Source organism: Sus scrofa, chromosome 5, assembly GCF_054392235.1.
Source record: "Sus scrofa isolate SSC_HxYL_T2T_F1_AM1 chromosome 5, Sscrofa_HxYL_maternal_Yorkshire_Landrace_v2.0, whole genome shotgun sequence".
NCBI lineage: Eukaryota > Metazoa > Chordata > Mammalia > Artiodactyla > Suidae > Sus > Sus scrofa.
This window is the reverse complement of record NC_139387.1, coordinates 33,699,148-33,716,576: the sequence shown is the minus strand read 5'-3', so window position 1 is coordinate 33,716,576 and position 17,429 is coordinate 33,699,148. Positions and strand designations below refer to the sequence as shown.

At 37.0% G+C, this 17,429-nt stretch overlaps 1 protein-coding gene and 1 long non-coding RNA gene across 8 annotated transcripts in view; one reads left to right on the top strand and one right to left on the bottom strand.

Moving 5' to 3' along the window:
• LOC146403307 (uncharacterized) overlaps positions 1 to 17,429 on the top strand; it is an 897,172-nt gene that overhangs the window by 531,021 nt on the left and 348,722 nt on the right. The gene's annotated exons all lie outside the window — the stretch shown is intronic.
• The window catches only part of MSRB3 (methionine sulfoxide reductase B3), a 167,190-nt gene that overhangs the window by 104,025 nt on the left and 45,736 nt on the right, over positions 1 to 17,429 (bottom strand). For all 7 annotated transcript variants that reach the window (XR_014803527.1, XM_021091957.2, XM_084956303.1 and 4 more), the window contains 2 exons: positions 7,957 to 8,065; positions 6,245 to 6,322 (listed from right to left, as the gene is read on the bottom strand). Coding sequence is in view for 6 of the 7 variants with exons in the window: in XM_021091957.2 (XP_020947616.1) it covers positions 6,245 to 6,322; positions 7,957 to 8,065 (187 nt within the window). In the remaining variant the exon portion in view is untranslated. The remainder of the gene's footprint in view (positions 1 to 6,244; positions 6,323 to 7,956; positions 8,066 to 17,429) is intronic.

The following is a 17,429-nucleotide window of genomic DNA, read 5'->3' as shown; positions in this document are numbered from 1 at the left end:
ATTGAGCGAGGCCAGGGGTCGAACCCGCATTCTCATGGTTCCTAGTGGGGCTCGTTTCCGCTGAGCCACGATGGGAACTCTGAGTATTACTATTTTAAACCCATTTGTACTGTCTGTATGAGCTTCACAAGATACTTATTCTCTCAGTTTCTGCATCTATAAAATACGTTGCTGTGAAGAATAAAGGACTTAATATATATAAAGCACTTAAAACCGTGCCTCACATATGGTAAATGCTATGTAAGTGTAGCCCTTATTTAGTATTACTATTATTATTATCGTTGTCATAATTAGTGAACCTGGGTAAGATGAGCTCTTAATTCAAGGCCTGATTAGTAGATGCACTTCAAAGTCTTAAAATCATCAGGAGCTGATTACACATGGATAACATTGAGGTTTATCAACTAACTAGGCAAAAAAAGTTCCCTCTGCAGCTGTTAAACCCCTATTTTCTTCTCTTTTCAGTCTCAGAAATCTATCTTGTGCACTGTATGGCTTAATTCCCATTTTCATCATGCTATTGTCTTATTCAAAGTCTCTCCACAATCTATCTCACAAGGTTCAGACAAGCATCTGATCAACAAACAAATATTTAGGGATTAGTACATGCCAGGGACTAAAGGTATAAATATGACTAAGGCATTGCCTTGCAGCTGTGGAGTTCACTTCCTAGTGGGCAGACAGCACATAAACAGATAATTATAAAGCAGAGTAGGGCTTGCAGTGATGGAAGTGCATACAAGGTGCTGTGGGAGCAGAGGCGAAGGACACCCGGAGTTCACCCTGGAAGGCTCAGATAAGGCTTCCTGGAGGAAAGGATGCCAAGGCTTAAAGGATTTTAAGCAGAAACTTAAATGTCTTGTCTGGATTCTAGGGCTCCCTGAATTGGTCTTTTTTTTTTTTTTTTTTTGGTCTTTTTGTATTTCCTAAGGCTGCACATGCAGCATGTGGAGATTCCCAGGCTAGGGGTCAAATCGGAGCTGTAGCTGCTGGCCTTCACCAGAGCCACAGCAATGCGGGATCCAAGCCACGTCTGCGACCTACACCACAGCTCAGCTATGCTGGATCCTTAACCCGCTGAGCGGGGCCAGGGATCGAACCCTCAACCTCAAGGTTCCTAGTCAGATTCGTTAACCACTGAACCATGACAGGAACTCCCTTAATTGGTCATTTTTAATCCTCTAGCCATTTTTCCTTTACTCCCAACGTAATTCACCTCCCCACTCCTATTGGACCAGCCTCATAACTATTTCCTTGAAAAATCCATTTTTGATCCCGTGTCTAATTCCTCTTCTCACATGGCATTCTCTATCAGGTGTTCTCTGCCTGGTAAAGTGTGTTCTCATCTCCTCCAGGAAAATGGACCCTACTTTGTGCATTCATACACCCTCCGATGACACAGGAAAATGGACCCTACTTTGTGCATTCATACACCCTCCGATGACACATGAAAGCATTTCAAACTCGCACATTCAGATGGATGTTAATATTATTTTTTCATACTCTGTAATTGTTTATTGTGTTTTTCTTATCATTCCAACAAAACTTTAAATACTTTAAGGAAAAAAATAGTTCATAAATTTATTTTGTTTCACAACACCTGGCAGAGTGTTAGCCAAAACAAAATACAAGATTTCAAAAATACTGTCTGAATTAAATTATTTCAGCAATGCCCTCTCTGGTTTATCTGATGTGCAATAAATTTATTTTATGAAAGTTTAGAAGTTCAAATAACCAGAGGAGAGAACATTCTTACTCTTGTCAGTTAATTTACTAACTGAAAGTCAGTAGTACCCTATGAGAAATAAACTAGGCTGGGAGAATTTGTGAATGTGAAGAAAACGTGAACCATGGAATAAATTACACATTTGGTTTATAAGCAGCCCGTGAATAAGGTTCTTGTACTTGGTAAGCAGTAAAAAAGCAGCGTATTGTTGAGAGGGAATGTATTTAGGGTAGAGTACAAGTTTGAATGGCCTTTTTTATAAGGAAGTATTATACATATATATATATCAGTTAGGTAAATGAAGAGGATTATACATATTTGTGAATGTTTGTGCACATGCACGCATGTGCGCGCGCACACACACACACAATGAGTGTGAATAAGAAACAGAAGTGGCAGCTGGGAAAACAACCTTTACAACCTTTGCATACTACTAATGGTAAGGCATTTTGAACCTCAGCATTTCTTTCTTACTTCTTTTTATTTCTTATCTGCTTCCCTTCCACTGCTAGTTCTCATACTGTTCCTCTATTTAATCTTTTCTGCTGAATTTTCTCCCTTCACTCTCTCCACTCTAAAAAATAAAAACTCAACACACTTTCTCATTCACACACACAACACACCTCAATTGTTTCCTACACTTGTGTACAAAGTACAAAGCCAGCTATCTCAAGAGGGTGTCTAATAGTGATGCCATTATTTTACTAAACTAGTGAGTGATTTTCAAACTTTTGCTCACTCCTAAAAGAATTTTGAAAAAACAGATTTTGTGCCAGTTATCAAGTTATTGCCTCTCACTTTTGAGCTGCATCTACAAAGCAGCTTGTGGCAATGCTGGCTCCTTGACCCACTGAGTGGGCCAGGGATCAATCCTGCATCCTCACATATACTAGTTGGGTTCATTACCACTGAACCACAACAGGAACTCCTTGCTTCTCACTTCTAAATCCATCTTCCTTGCCTGCTCTGCTAAAATGGATCTGAAACCTTTAAACATTTTTTTCTTTGTCAGCTAATCTGATATCAAACTTTGTCAGTAGAGTTCACAGGAGAAGGACTGCAGGAGAAAAACAGTTTTTCCACCTGTTTTCAGTACCTGACTCCACACAGGCTCCAAGAAGAGCTTGCAGCTTCTTTAGCACCTGCTCTCGCACACAGTGTCTGTGGATCCTCTGCTGCCCGCCCTTACAAATTGTGGGGCTTCCCCAGCACCTAACCCCTCAGTGTGCACAGCCTCTCCAGCGCCCGGGCCTTGGAGTGTAGGCAGACTGCCTCTCTGGTGACAGGCTCCTGTAGCATTGGCAGCTTCTCCTAAGCGAGGTGGGCACAGGAGTGAGCAGAACCTGGTGGCCGGCAGCCTCCCCTGGTACTTCGCTCAGGTATTTTTGCAGTGAAGCACCCCCAGGGAGACGCTTTCCTGCAAACAGCTTTCCCCAAGAGGGGAAATCGCCAACAAATTCCAGAAAGCGCATTTCTGGAAAGTTATACCATCACGGCTCCACAATGACTACTGTGCCATCAGCCAAAGGGTTGGGGGCGGGATTCAGGAGAAGCTTTTCCTTGGGCTCTATCTCAGCCTTAGGGGTCATGATAGCTTCCTATATTTTCTATCTCTGTATTCTTTACAATTTCTATTTACTTCTTAATAGCCAATCCCTTGTCACCACAATCTTCTGTTACATGTAGTAATTCTCTATATTAAATTTTCCTATTCAAATTACTGTGTGGCTTCTATATCCAGATTGGATGCTGACTAATATGCACATCTTTACATTTTTTTTAAGCGACAGCTAAAATTTCTTATTGAAAATTGAAATAATTGAAAAGATAAATTATCTGGTATTCTGTATATACATTACTTGCTTAAAATATATTTTTGTCAAAGCCTTAGCGTGACATATATAGATCAGAAGCGAGCAGAACCTGGTGGCCAGCGGCCTCCCCTGGCACTTGAAGTCCACCATGTAACCTTATTTGCAAAGGCAGTCCTCACTGTCCTGTCTATCAAGTAGCTCAGTCTTTTCTTCTGTACACGCGTGCGCACACACACACACATTTTCATTTAAAATTTTTGAGTAGATATATTGACACTTGTTTTCATGACAAACATCTCACTTAATCAGATTATTAGGAAATGGATAGAGGGACAAAGGGACAACAATGGTGAAACAGATAAGCAGACGGCCGGTGGGCAGACTGAGCCTTTCCAAAGTGAAATACTATTTCAGTACTCTTTTACCAGTTCAATATTTCTTAACACTTTTTGGCCTTGCTTTCGTGGTTCTCTCCTTCAGAAGTAACACATTCCTGAACTGTAGTTTTGCTTGGTGCCCTAGAGATTTTACTCTGACAGTAAATCATAGTAAGATTTGGGATGAGTGGAAGGTATGATACCTTTTGTGAAGTGGGAGGAGGGCAGCTATGGCAGAGGAGGTAGGAATGAAGAGGTGGCCGCCTACAGACTCTCTCGGACACAGACAGCAGTTTCAGAAGAGTGTACACATAGAGGCTGAAGACAAGAAAATCACTTCCCTCAAAACCGTCCATGCCCTGTGGCCCCACACCTTGTGGACATCAGGGTACAAGTTCTCCATTAAGAAGACAGGAGCAGAGTTCCCATCATGGCACAGCGGAAACAAATCCAACTAGGAACCATGAGGTTTCAGGTGTGATCCCTGGCCTCACTCCATGGGATAAGGATCTGGCATTGCCGTGAGCTGTGGTGTAGGTTGCAGATGCGGCTTGGATTTGGTGTTGCTGTGGCTCTGGCATAGGCAGGCAGCTACAGCTCCGATTAGACTCCTAGCCTGGGAACCTCCATATGCCGCAGGTACGGCCCTCAAAAAGACAGAAAAAAAGAAAAAAAGAAGACAGGAGCGCCAGATGGAAGAATGACCCATATTCTACAATCAAGGTCAAAGCAGGGATACTGCTCCCCCTAAACCTGACAAGAAACCAAGTATAGAGAAGCACACAACTTTTTTAAAATGTAGAATAAAAATATTACACTATACTCCCTAAAAAAGTATAAAATAAGAGCTTTCCTTACAAGAATGCTAAAGTTTCCTTTACAGTCCATATCACATCAAATATGAAACTCCCTGAATCCCACCAGTACCTGTGTTTGAATAAGGGTCTTGCTTTTACTATTTGTGACTCAAGACGTCACATGGGTTAAATCCTTCATTTACAGTGGTTCTGTTTCTTATTTAAAACAGTAAGTTTTCCTTAGATCCACTACTTTACTGAATCACATAATAGGGAAAGAAATGAAGAATCTTCAACAAAAAGCAAAGGAGATGTGGCGAATTTTTACCATTTGGGATATTAACAAGTTTAACATGGCTCAGCAACTATCTTAAGTGTTATATCAACTATTATGACAAAAACTAAAGGTGTTGAAATATAAAGATGTGTGTTTTCTAAGCGGAAATGGGTGACAATTTGAAGGGCTGGTTTTTTTAACAGAAAGAATAAATACATAAGAATTCGGAACAGATTCTCAACCAACATTAATGTGCAATAAGGTTTATGGAAGTTAAGAAAGGCTTTAAAGTTTTTAAAAAATTTTTTAAGGAAACTACTGTTTCCTGTTATTTCTGGAAAATCTGTAAATGCTAGTGTTTTCAAAAGGAAACATTTGTGGAGAGATATTAAATATGTTTTACATGCTACACACATCAGATTCTTATTCGTTCATTTCCCCAAGAAATTTGTAATTCTGTTTTAAGTAAATGGCATTAAAGTTTCTGTCTTTTTATTCCCCCAAATCAGTTAAAGTTTCTGTCTTTTTATTCCCCCAAATCAGCATCCCCATGGGAAATACAGGGCTTCTAGGATTTTCTCTACCTAAATAAATAAATTTTTAGTAACATTTTTTCTTTCTTGAATAAGATCCATAATCAATTCAGAATACATTGTCTAAATTAACTATTTTGTTGAAAAAAATCTATGTACTGCCTGTTTTATTGTAAACTATCAAGGTCTTTAAAATTAAGATTTTGGATTAATGCAAAAATTGTTAAACTCATGGTATGTATAAATAGCTGTTATAATTCTCACTTCACTTTCAGTACAAGCATTATCCATTGCAGAAGTACACATAATCAACAGAGTGGATATTATCCAATCTAAAGGATGCACATAGAGAACTTTCATTATGGTCCAATGAATAAATTTAGGGCCATCACTTGATGATAGAAAAATCAATAAAAACAGACATTTCCATGTTTCCATGTTCACCAAAATCTCTTTCATAGCTCTGCTTAAGCACCATGGTTACTGCAATGAACAAGATAATGTTGGATATTTTAAAGATCCAAATAATGTGAGGTCAGCCCATTTGCCAAACTGGAATTAAATCAGGAAAGTCAATAGCTACTTTTGTTTGGGCCGGGGAGGAACAGAAAAATTAGAAATAAGAAAATTTAATAATGGAAGAGTCTAATGTGAATGAGCAATACCAAGTTTGCTGCCATCTATGATTTGTCCATATCCACAGGTTTTTAACATACTTACTTGAACAACGGAGTTCCACAAACAACACATTTATATATTCCAGGATCTTTGTGATGTGTATATTCTCCTTCGAAGGCACTGAAACATAATAAATGGAGCATAAAAAATTAAACAGAGTTAGCATTATTTCTTATATAACATATTTGCTTAAAATATATTTCTCCAATAAATCTTTCAAGGGCTTTTTGTCCTAAAATGAGAACAGACCAAACATATGGAAATCTGAACATTACTAATATATTTCAAATCTATATAATAAAATGTGCATATAACTACTCCAAACTAGTGCAGGTTAAATAAAAAAAAAAAAAAATCAGGCCCTCTAGTTATGTAATGCTTAGAAAAAAAAGTTCCTATTAAAAAAAAAAATAAAGCCTATAGTTCAGATTCACAGAAAAAAAACCACATTATTACATAAGATTTCTGCTACTCTATGGTGTCCAAGAGTATATATACCAGAAAATGCAGAAGGGTGCAACACATCAAGTGGAAGGAGTCTTATTTTTTGGTTTGAAAAGGAATATTGCAGCTTTAAGGGAATATTTTTCTAAGTTAACAATCTTAAAGGCTAGGAGGTCATTCAGCTAATACAAATCAGCTGTGCTAGCCCAACAAAAAGTCTATGTGCTCTGCAGCTTGTTTTTATTATCCTTTCACCCTCTTTATGAGGTCCAATTTTTTTATAAACAGAATTTTTAAGAATGACCTAATCTCTAGTTGTTTGTGTGCATTAAATCATTTTGCTAGTCATGTACACAACAGGACGAGTAGACGTCTCGGGCTGACACTGACGTCCATCGCTAGCTCACTGCACAGTGAGGGTGGACTTTGTCAGAGATTCAACATTTGGTAAATTCGGTAAACAGTATATACTGTGACAGGAAGAGAGTGTTGCCTATTAACAAGGACCCCATGTGTGGTAAAGAGCTCTTTCAGTTCATGAATGAAAACAAGAAGTTACATCATTAATAAATTTGGATCAGAGGTAAGTTACAGCCTTATGCCAAGCTCCATGGTATAAATTAGACAACAAAATGGCTGGACCTTGGCAAGTTACCTTTGAGCTGGAATCAGCTGAGAGAGACTTTATTCACTAAAAACAGTCTTGGAAGTGAACAAACTCTTTTTTCAGGACTTAGGGCGAACTTCCAAGGACCAAAGCCATGTGAGGGCAGTTATTGAAAATTTTTGACATTCCAACCACAAATGAGCCAATAAATACTTTCTCCACATGTGCTTCAAAAAGAAATTGGAGTGGGGTAGAAAGGAACTAAATTATGCTACCTTCTTTTTGCAGCCAAAACGTCTATACTTACAATGGCCACCTTCAAATTTTCAGCATCCTGGCAAAGTGCCATGTCCCTCATGGTTTTGCTTACTGTGATGTCTTCCCAAAAAATGTACCTAAATCGCTATTACTTCCACACATTTTGTAGTAAACTAAAAACAGGCCCTTAACAAAAGCCTTGTGACTTTACAAAAGATAGAGTGTTCATTAAATGAGGAAAAGAATAAATAAAATTTAGTCTTAACCTAAACAATACCATTTTCAACCTTTTCAAAGATACCAATTTGCAGACTTTAGCAAATAAGTGTAGAATCCTTCAAATTAAATGGCAAGGAAGCGGATTCAGCGGTTGGGGGGTGGGGGCAGACGGAGGATGAAGAAAACTAGCTCTTGCTCCACGACTTTTTTGTGAAGCTCGCCTTACCTTTCGGTCCCTTTCTCCTGAGTGACATGGTACTGCAGGGGTGTGAGCCGCTTCCTCAGTTCCTGCTGGGAAAAGACCACCTTACAGTTCTTTTTATCCCTACATGACCCTGGAAAGAGAGAGGATATGGGAGAAGGCAGCTTTTTAGCTTGAATCCTAAATAATTGCTTTGGCTGGCCGCCACAGCACGGCTTCTGCAGTCACTCGTCAATGACCAGACCAGTCCCTAACACACTAGACAAACTTACCTTAACTGCAGTTGATTATTTCTCTTCATTTAAAAACAACCTTACTCAGGGTTCAGGTGGTTCCACTGGCGTACTGATAACATGCTAGAGTCAAAGCTGCCAGCATGGAACCGTAAAAACTCAATGAATATTTACAAGATGGGAGTACATCCTTTATGTCTCCCAGTACTTTGAGTTTCCTCTTTTTCAAATGAATTCAAAAAGCATAACTTTATTTCTCTTGTATATATAAGATGATGGGCATATTACATTAAACAACTCTCCATTCAGTAATTTTGCAACTTAGTAGAATAGCCTTCCTCATTCAATTTCCATCCTGAGTGATTTTAAATATCATCCTTTTTATTTTTTTTTAATACTTATTGAATCCTAAACATGTAATTTTTTTTCTACAACTAGGAACTGCTATTCTCAGTGATTTTGTCAGAGGCTTCACTGGTTCTACAGAGTCCTAAAAAACAAGTATCTTTTGAAAGACTATCTTACCATGTTGAACAGGCAGCAAGAAACTTTTAATAGATGCCAGAGGCATTTACACTAATGCAGATTCAAGAAGTTCCAAAGAAGGAGTTCCCATTGTGGTGCAGTGGAAACAAATCCATCTATGAACCATGAGGTTGTGGGTTCGATCCCTAGCCTTGCTCAGTGGGTTAAGGATCCGGTGTTGCCGTGAGCTGTGGTATAGGTCGCAGGCGCGGCTCAGATCTCCCTGTTGCTGTGGTTCTGGCATAGGCCGGCAGCTACAGCTCCGATTCGACCCCTAGCCTGGGAACCTCCATGAGCCACAGGTGCTGCCCTAAAAAAAGGACAAAAGACAAAAAAAAAAAAGAAGTTCCAAAGAAAGAGTGAGAAAAATAGGGAATGGGAAAGACAAAGAGAAAAGAAAACTTGACGGTGATTTTATTTGGAGACCTACTTTTTTTTGCAAAGATATACCTATGGAGACTCTTCACTGATTAAATGTATTTGAATGGTAAAATAATTTTAATGTGATTCTAATAACAACATTAGCTTTTATTTCAACTCATACAGACTGAGGTAAAATGTTGACAGTGCCTGCTTGTATATAGTATTTTGTTTTAACTAGGCAAATGACATGGAGAAATACACTGGACTCTCTATACCCGCAGGTTCTGCTTCTGCAGATCCAACCAAACACAACAGAAAATATCCCCCCCAGAAAAAAATTCCAGAAAGTTCCAAAAAGCAGAACTTGAATTTGCCATGCTAAGGTAACTATTTACATAGCATTTATATTGTATTTACAACTATCTGAAGAGCATTTACATTATATTTGGTATTGTAAGAAATCTAGAGATGATTTAACATATACAGGAGGATGTGCATAGGTTACATGCAAATACTACAACAGTTTATACAAGGGACCTGAGCATCCTTGGATTTTGGTATCTGTAGGGGAATCAATCCCCCTTGGACACTGAGGGATGACCTGTAATTCCAAACATGGCAGCCCTTACTCACTGCAGTAAAATTGCCATTCTTTGCTTTTCTATCACAGTGCAAAAGAAGCTTACTGATCGCCTGACATGCAAAAATATCTTACCATGTTTTGAGATTACTAAAAGAAAGCTTGTTTAGTCTCCTGAATATTAAACTCAATTTCTTCTGAAACATAAAAGAAGTATGATTTAGAAATAGACATGCTTTCTATTTCTTTTAAGTCTCCTAATGTTATAGTTTATGGAATCACCAAAATTAAAATAGGAGAAACTTAACTAACTTGTGATCCTGACTGTGGGGTTGAAGAAGGATCAGCTTCCAGAATCGGTGCCACCAGGATAGAGGGGTTGATTCTCTATGAGAATATATGGAGGCAGGAAAAGAGCAAACCAGAGCCAAACAGAAAAGCACACCTTTGAGAAAGCCTATGGGTTGTCAAACAGCGCCTCTCCTGACCTTCCACAAAGCACATTGGCCCTGCTCCGGCCTGGAAAGATCTGCAGAAACATTTGGCATACCACTAATGGCAGGTTGGTTTCTCATCTCACTGGACCCCATATTACACTAAGGTTTATCCAAATACCTACTACTTACACTTTAAAACTTTTTTAAGGAGTAGATAGAAATGTTTCCCTGAGAAATATCTGTCCTGTCAGAACAAATTTCTCCATAGCCTGAATGCAGAACTGGCTATGATAGGCGAGTCTCTGCTCAATTCACTATAGACATCGTAAAATGTATCTTTTTATTTCTTTACATGTTAAAAGGGTTGTATCTTTGTTGATTTTTCCAAAAAAATCATTAATCACAAATCCAATAGAATAAAATACCTTGGTTAAAATTATTCTCTCCAATGGCATAGAGAGTTAAAATCTGTACAATTAAACAATTCTGCCCAAAATATTTTTGTTAATATATGTTCATTCATACAAAAAGACCAATTGTGTTCCCAAAATTGAGAGAACTAAGCTACCCATCTGTATGTCATTTAGTACAAGAGAAGCAACTGCAGGTTTAAATTACATGGTATTGGATTGCAATTTCCTAACATTGGATGCTTTTCTGCTTTTTTACCTTGAGTCATTTACTAAGGAGTGTTCATAAAAAGTAGCTTAAAGCACAGATGCTTGCAAATCATTTAGGTAAAGATGTTTCTCTCTTTTTCATTCTCCCTCTCAAAAACCTCTTTTTTTTCTGAAGAAAAAGAATAAAACTGTTGGTCAGTATTGACGAACCATGTCAAGTATTTGTACAAGGAGAAAAGGTAAAATTGAAAACATTTGATTGAAGTAAATAATACAAACATAAAAGCTTTACTGGTGAATGAAGGGTATTGAAAAGACTTTATTTCATAGATTAGAAATTACTTTTGATCTAAACATTCTTAAAAACAGATTGTTTTCCACTATGAACCATCTCATTAGCTGTGCTACAGAGACCTCATTTTAATGGCAAGCTTTGAAAGAGTGCTGCTGTACTCTTTTGTTGGTCTCCGACTTATTTGGGAGGGGGATAAAGATTTCATTCCAGCTTTCTTTGTTTGTCTTTCAAGAACCACTAAAGCAGTATTCACACAAATTTTGTAGGAATGTGCCCTATGTCATAGCCTACAAATTATTTGGTTTTGGTGCACTTAAAGGTCATCTTCCAAATTAGCAAAATTTTCCTACATCCTGGCTTTTCAACCTTAAATATAAATATTGTTTCCTAACTGTAAGTGAGGTTTGTTCTTTAAGAAATGCTAGTGTTTATTTAAAGTTGTCAAACTTTGTACATTTTTATTCTTTGGCCATACTATGTTCTCAAAATAATTAGGCTTTTAAAGTATACTTAATAGCAAAAGGAAGTGTATGTGGACTAGAAACAACTATTGTGATTTAATATTAAACAATGCAATGAGATGTTAGTCAGATTCTAATGAATTTCTTGCCATATAGTTTAGTAAGAACACATTTCCTGGACAATTGAAAGCTATACTATTACTTTAACTCCCCTAGCATTATATGTGCCAACCAAAAATTGGCACATATAAACATAAAGAGGCTTCCCTCTTGTCTCTGATTTCCCTTCTCCCTATCAGACTCACTTTCCTAAAGTCATATGGTGCCGCTGTTAATTTCAAAGAAATCATCTCATTTTGAAGTTCTAGAATAATTCATTGGATGGCTTCCCTTTTCTATCTTCACTTAGGGGCTGTAATTTTCTTATTACACAAGGTAATTTAACATTAGTATTATATGACATCTGTTCAATGACCTCTAAATTGACTTAGAAGTATGTCGGAAAGATTTTTCCCTTTATTTAAATGCTTAATAGAGAATTCTGAAGCCACAAGTGTGTGTGTGTATATCCACACGCAACACAAAGCATATTTGAGGGGGTAATACTGCCACTTTGGTATCTAATCAAAATACCATTCCCTACAGAGTAACTTTGACATAGATCAAATCCCCAATCCAAGGGTATTTATTTACTAAAATATGCCAAAGTCTCTTTTTATATCATAGTTTGTTTCATATTGTTGCCCAAAGCCAGTATTGTCTTGAATTAGATTTCATTTTCTTCCTCTGCCTGCTTCCTAGTCATGTGACCGTAGACAGATGGGTCTCTCTAAGTACCACCACCTTCAGAAGTCTGCCGTAAGGACCATAGCAATTAGCATTTAGCGAACACTATTTAAATAAATGCAGTATTATATTATCATTTTGATTACAGTGAACTCAAAACTGTATTTTAAAAGGTAACTAGATCAGGTATTTCAGTGTGCTGCAATATTTCATTTGTAATCATTTTTCTAATAATTCCCTTAGAACAGTATTTTCCTCACACGTTATCTTTAAAACTGATTAAAACAAGAATTTAAAGAAAACCAAAATTTGAGTGCCGACTATATGTCAGGCATAGTTCTAGGCACTTTCACATAGCTACACTTAATCTTCTCAATAATCCTAGGAGGTAGCTATCATGTCCATTTTACAGACACAGAAACTGAGGCTCGGAGAGGGTATAACATAAAACTTACTGGGGTCAAACAGCAAATAGTGGGCTGACTCAAACCATGGGCTGTCTGACTGCAAAGCCCATGGTCATTATGTTTTCTGTGAGGAAAATTATGCTACAAATTTCTTTTTCTTCTTAAATTAAGCAATAACGTTCAGCTTGAAAACTACCACTAACAACTTAATAAAGAGAAAAGTAGTAATCACTACAGTACATCCAAAAAAGTTAATACATTTGTCTATTGGCCAATGTCTGTTTTCCCTGTGTTCATTCCTTCAGCATAGGGTCAGTGACAAGGTTCAAACTGGATTCTCACAAAGTCTATAAAACGTTGAAAGGCTTTTTAAATTCCTGTTAAGAAGTAAATCAAATCTGTTACTTAAATCTTAGACACTTTTAAGTCATAAATCTTACATTTCAATGTGAAAAAAAAATCAAAACAAAACAAAATCTAAAGATCCCATAACTTTAATTTTGGTTCTAGGGTCAGAAAAAATGAAGCCATTAAATATCTTCCCAAGACAATAAATGAATAAGAGATGATAAGACTATCTTGTCTTGCTTCGAGTTTACTAGGTTAAAACAGTAAAGTTCACATTGAAATATCTTGCTACTATATTTTAAAATGGTATACTTTAATTTTCACTATAAATTATAATTTTCAGTTGGTTACTGGTCTGTCACATGGGGAAGTTAAACGAACTTTCATCCCAGATGTAGTAGTGTTAGGAATTTCTAAATAAGTGGCATTTATAAAAGCCGAATCTAGTCCATTTTTACAGTAGAATATAAAATCATACCATGAACCATTTTTCTTGTGTTTTGTTTGTTTTGCATTCTAGTAATTTAATAAAGGCTTTAAGAAAAAAATGCAAAGCACAGGGAAGAAAAGCTCCATGCTTGTAGAAGCATACCCAATTTTTCTGATTTTTTTCCTCTCAACATAGACCTATACAGGAAAAACAGTCCTGAGATTAACATACAATCTAAGACTTCATGACCGTGTGGCTTCAGTCCTCTAGGTTCCATGAAACCAGTGCTGCAGGGTTTACTTTGAGGACCACTGATCTGATATGTTTCGTACTATTCTTTTAAGTCATTGAAATGTTGTTACAGAGTGCCAGGCACTGTGCTAAGTAAAATACTTAGTCATTAATAATTACTTACTGAGCGCCTACTATATGCTGGCATTATTCTAAGTACTTAAGACATATATCTGTGAACAAAATAAAGATCCTGCTTTCATGGAGCTCCCATTCCAGCAGGGGTAGGGAAAGACAGATAAAACGCAATGAAAGTAAGGAAATTATATAGCCTCTGAGATGGTGATAAGTATACAGGATGGAAAGAAAGCAAAACTGAGCAGGGCAAAGAGGACTGGGAGTGCTAGAAGTAGGGCTGGAATCTTAAATAGTCAGCAGGGTTCCCAGAGGTGACCTTGGAGCACACCTCCTGAAGGAGGAGAGGAAGTTGGCTGTGCAGATATCAGAAGGAAGAGCTTTCTGAACAGTCAGTGGAAATTGCCAGTGCAAGAGACAAATACACTCAAAATTTCATTCTCCAGTGGTAGAGAAAGAGTGAAGTAACTGCAACACAATAACTAAAACCTGAATATGAATGGAATAGGTAAATGACAAAAAAAGAATATGCTTCTATATCTGAAAATTTACAACTATCTATCTTAGTATAGACATGGTCTGACATTACCTTTCCTTCATCCAAGGGAAATCCTTTTGGCCAAGTGCTATATACTCAAAATAGTTCTCAGAGAGTTTTTATCTGGCTGAACCTTCAATACTTAATCAGAGTGCACTCTCTGCTAATTTGCTCTGTATGTCTAATGTCACCCCTTTCAGACTATAGGTCATCATTCCCAACCTGGAGTCATATGTTAGAGGATACTTAATAGACATTCTTTGGTGAGGATTTTCTTTTTTTTTTTTTTTTTTTTAATTTTATGGCTGCACCCACAACATATGGAAGTTTTCTGGCCAGGAACTGAATCTGAGCTGCAGCTGCAACCTACACGGCACCTATGGCAACACATCCTTTAACCCACTGCTCTGGGCCAGGGATTGAACCTGCATCTCCTCAGCAACCACTGTGGTCAAACTCTTAATCCACTGTACCACCGTGGGGACTCCTGGTGATGAATTTTTTTGAAAGGCCGAGAGAGAAAAATCCTTTGGCCAAACCATGTTTTTACCCTTTGGAAATAGTTCAATAACTCCCTCCTTCAGAGTAATCTTATAGGTGGTGGCAGGGAACATCCATAACTAAAGAGAGTATAAAGTCAGTACCTTAACTTAGTTTCCATTTTTTAAAAACATTCTTAATTTTTATGCTTAGGTTCAGTTTGATTTCATCTGCCCTCCAAGTCCTACATATGACACTAAGAAAAAAAAAAAAAAAGAAAATGACCCTACCTCTTAGAAATCAGAAACAAGACCACTGTTTCTTTCTAAGGTAGCTTTCTTTTGCATATGTAAGAGAAAATTATATCTTTATTTGTCAGTAGTAATAATCACATTCCATGCTTTCTTGCTGTTTTTCTGTTACTTCACATAAGACAGTTTTAGGGATCAGTTTCAGTTATACTCTACTGACGTATGCACAGAGTTCTAATTAACATCAATGGACATTACAAGTCTGCTCAGGCAACACACCATTTTAAACGTCTTAAATTAAACAAGCCCGTATGTTTTGATGGTGCATAGCTGAATGATAAAATTGGTCTTCTGGTTTCCATAATGAAGATTTGAATAGATAAACTGAGAAAATGTTTTCAAGGAAGTTTTCCTCCCAAGTCTACATATCCTGATAAACTCACCCCTATGCTGATCTTTCATCTGAATAGCCTTAGCACCAGTGTAATTATTCTGCAGGGTACTAATTACATGAGCTAGTATAATATTTTGCAATTATTCTCAAGTGTCTTCACTTGTCTCTGTTTTATTTTCCAAGATTGGGCCTAATATTATTCATACTTTCTACAATTATTTATTAAACATCAACAGGGAATTAATATTGGGATGAGGACTGGAAAATTAAAAATGAATAAGTCAAGGTTCCTGCTTTAGGGGAGCAGAAAAGGTAAGAAAAACAAGCAATACAATGTACAGTTTTATGGTAAAAATATATGCAAAGTTTTACGTAAAGAGAGTTAGCAAAGATGACCTTAACACTCTTAAACTTTGCCCACCTACACTGACCAGGTCCAGTTATAATTAGGATATGGAAACCTCACGTAATTTGCAGAAGCAGCATCTACAGGGTCAGAGAGCCAGAGAAGATTAAAACAGGAAAGAGAACTCCATCTAGACAAGCTAATAGATGTAGTGTGATCAAATGTGTACAATGTCAAGGAGGTAACCAAACAGTCTTTCATGTCAGTGAGATTAGCTAATTTAACAAAGCAAAAACAGCCAGGATACAACACTGATTCTGATTTGGAAGAAGAAAAATTGAGCAGTTGAGAAATAAGGTAGTTTTTAAATGAAGGGAGAAAATACGCCAACATTTTCTCACTGTAAGTCAATGGGAGTTAAATGTATTTCCCACATCTAAAGTAATAAGATGAATCTAAGTTCCATTACTATGAATCTAAATTCTGGCTTTAATCCTAAGTACCCTGCAAGGCTGTGTGGTTCTCTTGAGAAGAGACAATGGAGAGCTTTACCACTACATTCATCCTGATGATACATTCACCTGAATGACTCTGTAATACAGAAACCACATTTGACATTTCTACCTTTTACTTGTGGGTTAACAAGTTTTTAGTTTTTGAATTCATGTGTGGTAGTCATTTTATCAGCATTCTCTAAGTGTATCAAAAAAGAACTAAAGAGTACATTATCAATTCTTCAAAATGTAATGCAAATACTGAGAGCAATGATTTTTGTATTAATAGGGAAATATTTAAAACATGTCGTGATCCAAAAAGCATTTTCTTACTTGCAAAGCATATAAGTAAAAAGAGAATTTTTAAAGGCACTGCCATCATCAAGTGACAATAGTGAAGGAGAAAGTTACTTAACTTCAATTCTATCTGATTGCATGTGAAATGTCTGAAAAGTTGGAGTTCCCTGTTTTTAATATTTTTTCCAGTATGGGTCTTCACTAGAACATCATAGCCCGTATAGAAAAAAAAAAATTAAAAACAGACAGGCTCATTTCCATTCTACATTTCACATGCAATCAAAAAGACTTGCAAAAAATAGTTCTCTCTCCCATCCTCCCTCACTGTCTTAGGAGCACAGACTGAAAAGGGGGAAGATGAGACATAACCACCCACAAAAAGGAAGGGAAGGAGCCCTTTCTTAGATTACCATGCAGAGTTTTATTTCCACGTAACATTAAGTATACTGTGTTAGAAAGAAAATAAAATTTATAATGTCTAAGAGCTCAGCTTTGTAAATTTCTAAAATTATGCTATCGCCCAAATCAAATTTAAAATTTAAATTTTTGAAGCTCAGTGGGCAGAAAATAAATCTGCAATTGCCACTCAATGGACAGCAAATCTAAATCCGTGCCTTATAGAAAAATCTAAGAGCTTCTGGAGAAAAAAATAAATTAGTTTTATTTATCATCCAGATAACTAAAGAACAGGCGTTACTAGACTTCTGAATTTTTCCCTATCTCCTTGAGGGACAGTACACATATTGATTTTGGTCATCTCTGCATCCTCACCACCCAGCAGTGTGCCCAGGCAAGAGGAAGCACTAAATAAGTATATGCTGTATTTAAATATTTATTCAACTCTCC